This window comes from Bombus pascuorum, chromosome 8 (genome assembly GCF_905332965.1).
Source record: "Bombus pascuorum chromosome 8, iyBomPasc1.1, whole genome shotgun sequence".
Taxonomy (NCBI): domain Eukaryota; kingdom Metazoa; phylum Arthropoda; class Insecta; order Hymenoptera; family Apidae; genus Bombus; species Bombus pascuorum.
Genome location: NC_083495.1, coordinates 14,324,885 through 14,336,915, shown reverse-complemented (window position 1 = coordinate 14,336,915; position 12,031 = coordinate 14,324,885). Strand labels below are relative to the sequence as shown.

The 12,031-nt window shown below is 33.9% G+C and overlaps 3 protein-coding genes across 3 annotated transcripts; 1 reads left to right on the top strand and 2 right to left on the bottom strand.

Annotated features, from left to right (window-relative positions):
- Positions 1-143: 143 nt before the first annotated feature.
- LOC132909913 (GSK3-beta interaction protein) lies at positions 144-1,094 on the bottom strand. Its single transcript, XM_060965141.1, has one exon. The coding sequence runs from the start codon at positions 661-663 to the stop codon at positions 307-309; it is 357 nt and encodes a 118-aa protein (XP_060821124.1). The 5' UTR covers positions 664-1,094; the 3' UTR covers positions 144-306.
- Positions 1,095-1,560: 466 nt separating this feature from the next.
- Positions 1,561-7,473, top strand: LOC132909918 (F-box only protein 39-like). Its single transcript, XM_060965147.1, has 7 exons — positions 1,561-2,305; positions 3,024-3,256; positions 3,912-4,076; positions 4,771-4,997; positions 5,980-6,138; positions 6,805-6,969; positions 7,093-7,473. The coding sequence occupies exons 1-7, from the start codon at positions 2,114-2,116 to the stop codon at positions 7,242-7,244; spliced, it is 1,293 nt and encodes a 430-aa protein (XP_060821130.1). The 5' UTR covers positions 1,561-2,113; the 3' UTR covers positions 7,245-7,473.
- Positions 7,474-7,571: 98 nt separating this feature from the next.
- Positions 7,572-12,028, bottom strand: LOC132909492 (gastrula zinc finger protein XlCGF8.2DB-like; the record flags this gene model as incomplete). Its single annotated transcript, XM_060964350.1, has 4 exons — positions 7,572-10,427; positions 11,034-11,432; positions 11,770-11,856; positions 11,991-12,028. Coding segments are annotated over 4 exons (1,044 nt in total), but the record flags the coding sequence as incomplete, so codon positions are not given.
- Positions 12,029-12,031: the final 3 nt, after the last annotated feature.

Here is a 12,031-nt window from a genome sequence, read left to right as displayed (position 1 = left end):
ATGTATGCGCATATGATGCCAAAAGGAAGCTCCAAGATTTGATATTATGTATCGAGTACGACACTGTCCTTGCAAATTATCGTGCTCTCGGATATCTTCGGCTAGATTCGGATTGAACGAATGCTGTGCAAAGAGAAAACGCATTTGACGAGAATCATAATTTATTTTGGACTTCAAATGCTTATTGTTAAAAGATGTATGTGTGTGTGTGTGTGTATGTATTCAAACAATTGGAATTAGCACTTTATTTTCATCTATATTTAACTGTATTTCATTTCACTATTAAAAAATTCTGATTAAATTTGTTCACTGTGAGTTACTTAATTGTTTAAGCTTATGAACAAGCGAATTCCCAAAGGAATCTCTATATTGCGGGCTAACGAAATTCAACAAGCTGTAGGGCGTTTCGTAGTGTTCGCTTTCTCTCTTTGATGTGTCGTCGTGTTCGTTACCAACGATGGTAAAACCAGCACTTGATAGTTCTATGCAAAACTTCAAGCCCTCTAATGTAATCAAATTTAAGTAGAGGAAATGATTGTTATTTCGTAATTTTTCTGATATTTTGATGTCCGTTACATGCTGTTTTACGTCGTTGATAATGGTTTGTGCCTCAAGTTTCCAGTGATCCTTGTCCAGCTCTTTGTTATTCACCTCTTCCTTCATTCTCGCGTTTTAACAGCGTCAATAACCGTCTTTTTACGGACGCATGTAATATTTTAAACAAACTGACGATATTATAGTTCAACGTTACTAATCAACGTTTCGTCAATGTTGGAACAAATTCACAATTCGTTACGCTGAACGAAGTTCGTCTTATCCGTGCTAACAATAAGACGGCACGTGGACAGGTTAGAACCGAGAACCGAGGGTCAAAGACCAAGATTATACGATTATGTAACTATTTGGCGAACTTATTTCTCTCTTAAGGGATATATAATATCGTTTTTCAGTGACGACAGTGACTACGATCTGTCATCAGTTTAGACCTTGACACTGCGTAGTTGTAAATTTATGTTGTACATTCAATCCCACATATTTCCCGGTACATGTGCACCGAATGCACTATAGACCTATACTAATTATGAATCATACTGCGTATACAACTTATCGCTTATCGCAGCGCCATCTCATGACGTTCTCTGATACTAAATTTACCGCAACATTGAACGAATAAGCGGGAAAATTTACTATTCTATGAAGGAGATAAAATATTAATTCAGTAACGATTTAGATAATCCTAGATCTTACATAAAGTTATTATGTTCCTGTTAATCTACGGGCAGAGCGCTAACAAGTATTAAAAGATTTTTTAATTCAATTCAATCCAATTCAATTCGATTCAATTATGTCAAGGTGGTAAGCTATTAATAGCTTTTTAAGACAGCTTTCTAAAATTCCAAGTTTTGATAAATTAAAAAAATATAAGGTAGCAGCAGGAAAAGAATTTTATCCTTGTTCAATGTCCTCGTTTAGTAGTTGCTCAATAGCTACAAAAGAAACGTGATATCATTGTAACGAAGCTCACGTACATTTATTAATTTCATCTATAGAATGCAAAGTTCAATTGGGACTGGTCATACCTCGTATTATATTCTGCATCGAGAACCTCGGTAACACGATCACATAATATTTCTATTATTATTAAAATATATATTACTACACTTTCTTTATCATTTTTTCTCCTTGCATAATTCCAAGCAACTTTAAATCAAAATTTATTGAAAATAGGCGATCAATTTAAATGTTAATTCAAGCATTCAATAACAATCTAATTCGATTTGAACCCAAATTCAACCATTTAATGTTTCGTGTACTTCACTCAATAAATGGATCTCACGATTTTTAGAAATAATCAAGTTCGATTCGAATGCAAATTCAAGCGTTTCATATCACGCGAATCTGATTCAATTGATCGTACGATTTTTAATAACAATCGAGATCTATTTGAATGTAAATTCAAGCGTTTAGTATCTCATGAATTCGACTTAATCGATCGTACAATTTTCAATGACGATCGAATCGATATCGCGAAGCAGGACAAGAGAACTTGACGAGGTTGCGACAGCTGCCCCAGCTACGTAGCGATGAAGACGGGCCAAGCTGATACTGGGAGATGTGGGATCAGCTGCCGGAGCTGATACTGACGCAGATATTCAGTCACCTCGGTCATGGAGACCGTGCCAATGTTGCACAAGTCTGTCGGCCATGGAACCGTGCACTTTCATCGCCAGTTCTTTGGCGTTCCATCACAGTCTTCATCGACCGTGATCTGCGTGGTGACTTCCCTTTGGCGGGAGAATTAGCCGTACGCAAACATTTGCGAAAAATAAAATATCTAATATCCATTCTCTTATACTACAGTCACATGATTAATTAATGGAACGTGTGAAATTGAAATTTTGAGCTTTTGAAGAGTAATCGTCGGTGTTTAACCCTTTCAAAGTTAACGAAACAATACATTTCATATAATTAATGAGACTCAAAATGACCGTTAAATTATTTTAATTCTTTTCGGAATCATCGAGACCTTTTGCAACATAGGCTTCTATCGTAAATGGGAAAGTATGTAATGCAAGGAGAAGAACGATTTCTTATCCATATATTTTACAAAAATAATCATTCAAATCCACAAAAATGCATCGTTATGAATTTGCAAATTTACACACATTGGTCATTTTGATTATTTTGGTAATTGTGTTAATTATAATATAAAATTAAATGAACTAATAAATTAAAAAATTCTATTCATTTTTTCCATTATAGGCTCTATTTATTATTATGTTGTTGTATTCATAATTAAAAGGAAAATCTACCTAGAAAGGGTTAAACAGAATTAAAAATACAAAGATTATGTTTGATAAGACGATAACAATTTTTGGTTATATTTGCATATCTGATATTCTTTTTACCCTAAAAGGAATTGACAGTAGAACTAAAATCAGGTGTACAGAAAAATACGATTACGAAATTTGTTTTATCGTATCTAATCTATCGAAATTCAATGATAATTACGTTTTGCTTAGGCACAATATGGACAGCATATGCGAAGTTTAGAACTCGCCTGGTCACGACCGTATCTCTTGCCAAGAGAAGCCCGCATAACTCGTAATATTCAAGCTGAGGCAGGCGCTGATTTTCTTACGATTGTACGAGCCAAGAACGTCCAATTGAAGAAACTGATACTCACCGATTGGATCTTCATTTGTAAATGGGGAAATAGAAGCAAACTGTTGTATGCTCTTGCAAACTTTTTAGGGTAATTAATCAGCCTTGCATCTGAGGATTTAATCAGAAAGCTGCCGATTCTACTTCGTAGCTATAACTAATTCCAATTATGAAAAAGTCGATCTCTAATTGCGAGACAGATACTAAAAATAAATCACTTACTAGGTGTAAGAATTGTTTTTCTGCGGAAAACAAAGATTCAATGTCGCATCTTTCAAAAGTGAAATATTATAGAACAAAAAGAGTTTAAAAATTTCCAAAAAACTGTAATTACCTTCCTATTTATAGAAAGATTGTTTCTTTATTTCTTAGAAGCCTGACAGATTTTATTCTATAAAATATACTCGAATTAATATAATTTTAAACTTCCGTAAGCAAACTGCAACATTTCATTCTCTCTGTTTTTATTGAATTTTTGTTGTATTCAACGAGAGCTTAGGAGAGTAAAAAAGAAAAGTTTTCTTGGATATAAATGATCCAATTTGTCTATGCACTGTGAAAAGGTATATTTACCTACAAAAGATTAATTTACACAAATTTGAAACATATCTTTTTTACGTTCTAAACTGGGTTTATTCATTATTTAAGTTCTGATGCACCATTGCCATGTTACACTAACCATTGCCATGGTTGCTCAACTTTTCTCAATCGATCCTCACTAACGTAACCAACTTTTATGTACGTAGCTGTCAGCACAATCTGGAAACGCTAAGCCTGCTGAATGCGACTCTGGGAGTGAGCGACGTGTTGCGACTTCTCGCAAGTGCTTCCAAAGGGTCGACCGAGCACCTGGCGTATTTAGATCTTCGGGGTGCGTTTCGGGAGTGGCAGGCGCCCCATAGCAATCCAAGGCACGTGAAGCAGCTCCATCGATCGACCTATGTCTTCGCAACTATCATTTTATTCAAAGGAATTGAAAGTTTCATAACAGAAATGATCCTTGTCGATTATTGTTTCTTCCAGAAAGTATAAAAAGATACTCTGATATCATTCGTCTCTTCGAAATGAAATTTTCTTTGAATCCAGCTTCTTTCTAAGAAATTAAGATAAAAGTTAGCCTGAGACATATCGTTTTCTTAGTCTCAATTTAAAGTGATTAACACAGATATTTATTACATTACACAATTTCTGACAGTACTACGTCAATTACATCGTAGAAGTCTGTATTGATCGAAGTCATGAATTTTTATACCTTGTGAATAATATTTAAAAATATCATTATTTTCTCTACCGCTGTTATCAGCTGTAATCACGTCGACGTGTTACTTTATAAGAATAATTAATCCTGATAAAACAATATATATCTATGCTATTATAAATTTATAAAATTTCGACAAAACGACAAACTGTAAGTGTTCTTTTTTTGTCACTCTGATAGTATTAAAAATGGTTAATCTAATTCTATTTCCAATAAGATCCTATATCTCAGTATATCTCACTGCTATTAGAAAAATTCTAATAATTCGGTGATCTTATCTTTACCTTGATACATAAACATTATTAACTTTGACAAGTATAATCTTTGTTATCAACCAAATTTTACAGATATCTGCGTCTGTTGGGCCGATTTCGCGCGTTGACGATACTCAGGCTCGATTATCCAGCTCTATCCGACCAAACTCTAAACGCATTGACCAATGCAGCACCGAGAGTCTTGAAGACATTGCATATATCAGTGAGAGATTCGGATTCCAGACATCACACGATCACTGACACAGCTTGGCACAATTTAGTGCTTGTATGCCCTGAGCTCACAGTGTCTTATACTATAGGTACAATATGATACAGAGTGACGTAAAAGTAATCATTGATTTCCTTCCGCCTACGTCGAGGCAATATCGAGCCAGTGCTTCACGGTTATTACGTTTTGTAATTTGCGAAGGCTTCCATTGTGCTTCGAGCAATTTAGAATCAAGTACAACTATGCTTGAGAAATTCGATTTAAAAATAGATGATTGCTTTTACGCCACTCTACCTAGCTATTGAAGTTTTCTTAAAACATTTCATCGTCCATATTTTATATTCTTTTGTTCGCATTAAGCGATTCTTATGATTTTCTGATACGATCGCGAAGAAAATTCCTAGAATTGATTTCTTTACACGAATGATCGATCAAGCAGTCATTATCAGATCTTTAAATTAATTCAATTAGCTATCATAGAAATTTCAACGACGTTGAAAACGTATTTTGTTAATCAGTTCCACGTGGAAAGTAAATAAAATACAATAGAGTCTTGATTATTTAAATTAATCACACGCTGTTCAGATAATGAAATCGCTATATGTTTTTGATAAATGAAGATCATTTATCTCGAAATATTTTATACACATAAATATTACAAGATTATAATAAGAACAAAAGTTTTTTTTATTAAAAATCAAACAGTCTTATATTTGTATTGTTATTCTCCTATCTTCCTTACAAGAGATCGTTCACGAATTTTCTGCTAATCAATCTCGTTCCAGTAATAGATGTTCCGATAATAAATCAATACTCTGTTGCATTATTAAAGAATGACGATTGATATGGTAAAAAGTAAAAATGAATTAAACGTCAGATATAAATAAAATATTAGAAAGCACCAAGATTTCTATAGCAAAACGATATTTAATGGTAAAGAATCGTCAAGATCGGCTCTGAAAAATAATTAAACGCTTCGATGTTGATACAAATCATGTTAAAAGAATCGCTCAATGTATCGACGAGAATGGGTGATCCTAAGCATAATTTAGCTTGTTAAGTTTGATTTTCAGTTAACATATCCCATTACGAAGATATGTGCTACTTCCTGCTGCCCAGTGTGCCATTGGCTAGGTTTCAAATGTTCAGCGGTCACGTGTGGGATCAGAGTAGATCTCGCAATTTCAGAAGCACCGTCGGACTGCTTATTACCCATTATACCAACACGCTCGGTATTATAAATTCTTCCAAATCCTACACGCTTTGAACACTATCCACGAGACGTTTTCTCATGCGGATCTCGCATGGTCTATTTCTTGACGCGATAACTGTCGCAATAAAGCTCGCTGAATCTCGGTACTTTGGCCATTGTCCCCTTCCAATTGTGTAACTCTACACATCATTGAAACGAACCACTGTTTCTGTGTTTAATGGTTTGAAAATGTCAAAAGTATCGTTCAGCAGCTCTCCTATTAAAAATAGAACGATTACAACTAGATCGTGAATGTTTATGCATTTGTTGAAAATTTGAAGATGCAAAAAAGCGTATGATATATAAAATATATGAAAATGTAGGTACAAGGTGGTTTATAAAGTTCAGTGACCATTTCCTTAATTATATTTGCAGAAATAGGAATTTGCATAAACGTCCACAATTTAATTGTATTTTATTAAATCGAATTAAATATCTACTAAATTAAATAAATCATTAAATTAAATATTTTAAATATTTTAAATATTATTATTATTATTAGTAAATTTCATTAAATTTTATTACTGTAACTTTTCAATCTGAATTAAGAAATTAAGGATTCCAGAAAAATATTTTTAATCAATCGATTTTATATGATATTTGTTTGTTATAAGAATAATTACGATCAATGGCCGTATCGTTACAGCTGAAGTAATGTTACAACTCAGAAACAATCGTGAGATGCTCGACGATTTGCTAGTCTCCATGCTGATGCGTTGTAAACATCTAACGAGATTACAGTACGACGGTATAATAAGAAGTCTTGATACCCTGCGGGACATCTGTCAGCTTCAAGCTGAAAGCAAGACACGTAAGAACCCAAACATTTATTCAATAGAATCAATCTCAATTTTAAAATCGTATATTTCCATTTAAGAGTTAACGCAGTATTAAAATATTCTTCATCTTTAAAAAAAAAAAAAAAATAAAATAGTTTTTCGTACGATCCACGTGAAGCCACGTAATGTTAATGCCCGAAATCGTGCCATATTGAACGACATAAACTACCATTACGATCACAAGATGATGGAACAAGGAGTAGATTTTCGTATCGAAGATCCAGCCTCGGTTTTGGTGTTCTATTAAAATGTTAATTTCCCACCTGTCCACCGGTATCTGTCCCACTCATGTCTCTGATTATTACAGCCAAAAAATAAAACAATGCCCTCTATCTCTCTGCGATTCATTCTTTTTGTCCTTTTTGATTCTATTTTGATCTTTGGCATTTATTTCGATAGACATTTGTCGTTTGTTAAATATTTTTACAGTACACAGAATTTCCTTTTCATTATTAAATTTACCTCTTATTATTATGTAAAATAATATGTGCTACACTATTGAATCTTTCAATGTCGAAGGATTATTAATTATTAAATAATAACTGAAACAGAGAATCGAATAATAAACTTACGCTGTTGTGAAATCATTTTTTTCGCTTTTTTATTGTCGATACAAAATCATTGACAGTATTATCGGGTGAGTTAATTTAATAATAAATATGACATTGTAAAAGAGTCTGGCAGTAACAATTTATAGAAATATCTAGAAGCAGTCAATAATAATAAAAAATTCGTATTCGCTAGCATTATTCCAGAAATTTCAGTAAACGGGATTTAGGAAAAATCGTCTCGCTGTTTGTATAACGTGAATGATCGTAATCGACACATGTATAAAAAGTATTTAAAAAATGTGTATAAAAAAGTACAAGTTTAAATCGATGTTAAATATATCACATTATTTCATGATGGTCTTTTTTTGTACAACTAATAATCGATGAGTAAGTCGTCAATTTTTAGTTGGATTATATGCTTATCGAACAACAGAGAGTATCTAATAGCTGAAAAATTGTTATTGTTATTCGATTTATAAAAATTGATTGTTACATGATTGACTTACGATCGATTAAACGAAGTGTTTCTTTTAAGTAAGAATTCTACGAGTTCTATTATCGTAAAATTGCATCTTGCATGATGTTAATCGAGGACGCAGGAAAACATATGACAAATCCATTTTAGTTGATTTTTAAATCGTGCTCGGTGGTTCAAAGGAAATATATTTTTCAAACACTCGGATATGTAACAAAAATACATATTTAACACCAGAACAAAATAAAACGAGATCTAGTGATGCGAAATAAATCCTTTTGCAGTGCTCTTAAATTCGAAAATTGTTCCCCTGTAAAAAAACAAAACAAAAAAAGATCTTTCATATTTTTCCCTGTGACCTTCGATTGAAGTACTTTACATCCACGATTTAGCAAGTGCAACTAGATTAAAAACGGTTTGTTACACTTTAATACTAGTATCAAGGACGGCTTTATGGTCGCAGAGATTCCAAGTATTTGCTAACTCTGCACATTAAAAAACACACTTGTATGTATCTATAAAGAAAAGTTTCTAAAATTTTCTTAAGAGTAGCATCTCTTAAAAAGAGTAAAAATTTGTTAAGAAATACAAATATCATTAGTATCGTTATTTTCGTTGTTTCGTGAACATCCGCCTTCATAATTTTTACATAAAAGAAGAGAACGCATATACATATACGTAAATTACATCGATAAGAAGAACCTACGATAAAAGCTGCCTTCTTTAAAAGCGATCGATTTCGATGCTAATCCGCTTGAGGTGAATGGTGATTATATCCTTAAGCGGTGGCCTGATTTCACGAGAGTTTTCTAAAAGTACCTCAAGGGTCATAAATTGCACAAGGGTCTCCCAGTATTAAACGATCGAGCCGTGTCAATCTGCTCGATGAGTAGAAATAAGAAACAACGGGAATACGATACATGTAGGCTATTCTTATTGACAGAATGCCTGACACAGTTTCAAAATTGAATTTAATATTTTAGGGATCGCAAGTTTGTTTCCTGTACGCTTAGACGCTATCATATTGGATTCTTTTATTATTTATTGTCATGTACTGATTTTTATTTTCTACGAGTTCTTTTAAAGTTCCTTGTGAACTATGACTTTTCAATATCTAACGTAGTTTCTTTCCTTTTTTGTCTAATTAATACTGCAATCCCCATTCGCATTATCTTGGAATTAAAATATTTCAATTTAAGACTGGGTCTATTAAAATCGATTTTGAACATTTAAACACCGTGTGTGCAAATACGTATAATACTTGTAGTAATTCAAGTAACACATATACTACTAGATTTTTACCATCGTTGCACATTTATATATAATTTCGAGTTTCAAAACAATATACGAAAACATTTTCGATTTTATGTTTGAACAATGGCTTTTCTCACGTAAGCTATTTGAGCAACATCTCCAAGACTCAAACTCGAATAACTGTAACTTCAAATTGCTTGCATTTAAACTAGAAAAAATACCATCTTTTTAATATCGTAAATACGGAATAAAAATGAGTCTTAAAGTAAAGTTAAAATTCTCGAATAGGACCCTACGCATAACATTCATCGAGAAAGTCAAAGAAAGCCTTACTTTGCTCGACATTACGAAACACAAATGACGCAAATGAGGTAAATAATTTAAAATAAGATAACTAGAAAAAACATTCAAATGCATCATAAATATCAGCAGATATTAAGTACCAATACCCATTAGTTCTAATACTTATTGCTCTGCAGTATATATAATTAAAATGACACTTTCGCCTTATAAAAGTTGTAGAAATAGTCCCAGTCTTACCTTGAGCACCGTATTCTTTCCAACAAAACCGGAAGCCCCTATTCTGTCTCAAACGTGTTTCTCACATGTCGAACAATCGTCTGGTCGGCTTCAACGACAGGACTTCATGTGAGTGTTCAGGACAGTCCTGGTGACGAAACCTTTTCCACATCGAGGACAAACATACGGTCGTTCGCCGGTATGATAACGTTTATGCACGACCAACGTGGATCTCTGCGTGAAAGCTTTGCCACACTGGTCGCAAGAATATTTTCTCTCGCCAGTGTGCGTGACATTATGAGTCCTGAGCAGTGTTTCGCAGGCGAAACACTTGCCACACACCTCGCAGGTGTAAGGCTTTTCGCCGGTGTGCGATCGATTGTGAATTTCGAGGCCTTTTGCGGTTTTTAATTCTTTCCCGCAAAGAGCGCACAAATATCGACGTCTCTCGTAATTTGGCATATCACCGTGAGCTTTCACTTTGTGTTGCTTCAAGACCGATTTGTACTTGTAAATCTTCCCACAGACGTCGCATTTGTGCTCCGTGATGTTCTGCGGACTGTCAGTTTCGAGCTTCTCTTGAATCAACGTTGTTGGATCGTAGTGGTACAAACGGTTGTGCTCCTTTAGGCTACATTAATTTGAGAGATTGGGATTTTGTGAAATTTTCTACATGATAATCGAAAGATTGAGATTTCTTAACATTTTCTAATTTAATTAATTGAAAGATTAGGATTTTGCGAAATTCTTTTAATGCTTTAAGGTACTGAGATATATGACGCGTTTTTTAATTCGAGAAGAGTCAGATTTGTCGAGAATTTGGCACAAGGACTCTTCCCACTTACGTACGAAGGGTACAGGAGAGAAACACGATAAGTCACATCTTCTGTCTTTTCTAAAGTAATTTTAAAATTCAATAGATACATTATCAACTATAGTTTCAAATGCATATTTTTGCTATCTATCTATTTTCATATAATTTACAAATATCGATTACCGTGAGATTAGCTATTCTCTTGGTTTTATATAAAACTTTTTCAGTTTATCATCTATAATTAAAATATTTTTCTCTTCTCGACTAATCATAATTAATTACTCATCAAGTGACTTGTAACATAAACTTATCGTATTCTCTATGTGTAGCCTTCGTATATTCTCGCCACATTGTTGCCTTCGCGTGACTATCAATTAAAATGATTGTATATTAGAATGAAGTCATAGGAGAACATTATCATACCTGTACGCGTCGTTGAACGTAGTACCACAAGCGTTACATTGTTGAAACTGCATAAAGTTATGCATAGTTGTGTGAGTCATCAAGGAATCCTTGTCTACGAAGTTCTCGCTACAGATTTCACAGGTGAACTTCATTTCTCGATGGTGTCGTTTCGTATGTCTTTCCACGTCAGTGGCATTCACCCCCATGAAACTGCATTCAGTGCAAGGGATCGTTTTAGGAGTGTGAGATTTTTTCACATGAGCGTTTAGCATAAACTGCTGCGGATATGTCTTCCCACACGTGACACATTTGAAGGGTCTATGGATACCGTGGACGATCCTCAGATGAGCTACTAATCTGGTTACGAAGTGGAATTTTTCTTGACAAAGGTCGCAGACTTTCTCGTTCCCCTCGAACCTGAAAAGTTTAGCTTACAGTCGAAATTGTCTTCGTGGGATCATTGAAAATCCTTCGATTTTTATTTACTCTTATTCATCAAAGAATTTTATCAAAATCGATGATCGTTCAATTGTTATTTCTTTTATCTTTACGTTCAAGGAAATTATTTAGAGACCAGTTTTGTAATAAGGCATCGGAAAAGATTCTTGTCTTTTAAATGGATTTTATTCGAATTTGTTGTATATGAACTTTTATTTCAATTCGAATTGCTTGCGTGTAGCCAAAATGATTGCGTGAAATTTATATATGTACGCGTAACAACATAGACTACTTTATTTAATCAAACAAAACTCACTTTTGTCCAGGATCGAGAAGAATATCCTCGTTCTTGATTCTGAAATCTTCGCAGCTGCTAAGCACGTCGTGATCGTTGCCCCAGTGGCTGGAATGAGGGAACCTTCATTGACAAAGCTACACGTTTACAGAAAGCATCATGTATGGTTTCATAATCAGAATCAACACTGAAATTCATACATTAAAATACGAAGCTTCCGATGCTTTTGTAAATGCGCGTACCTAAATCCAGCATCATCATCTCGTACAATTTTCAATAAAAT

Coding starts and splice junctions, on each gene's coding strand:
- LOC132909918 (XM_060965147.1), top strand. CDS start 2,114: ATGTGGGATCAGCTGCCGGAGCTGATACTGACGCAGATATTCAGTCAC. Junction 2,306..3,023: donor CTTTGGCGGGAGAATTAGCC/GTACGCAAACAT, acceptor CGTTTTGCTTAG/GCACAATATGGACAGCATAT. Junction 6,970..7,092: donor TCAAGCTGAAAGCAAGACAC/GTAAGAACCCAA, acceptor AAAATAAAATAG/TTTTTCGTACGATCCACGTG.
- LOC132909913 (XM_060965141.1), bottom strand. CDS start 663: ATGAAGGAAGAGGTGAATAACAAAGAGCTGGACAAGGATCACTGGAAA.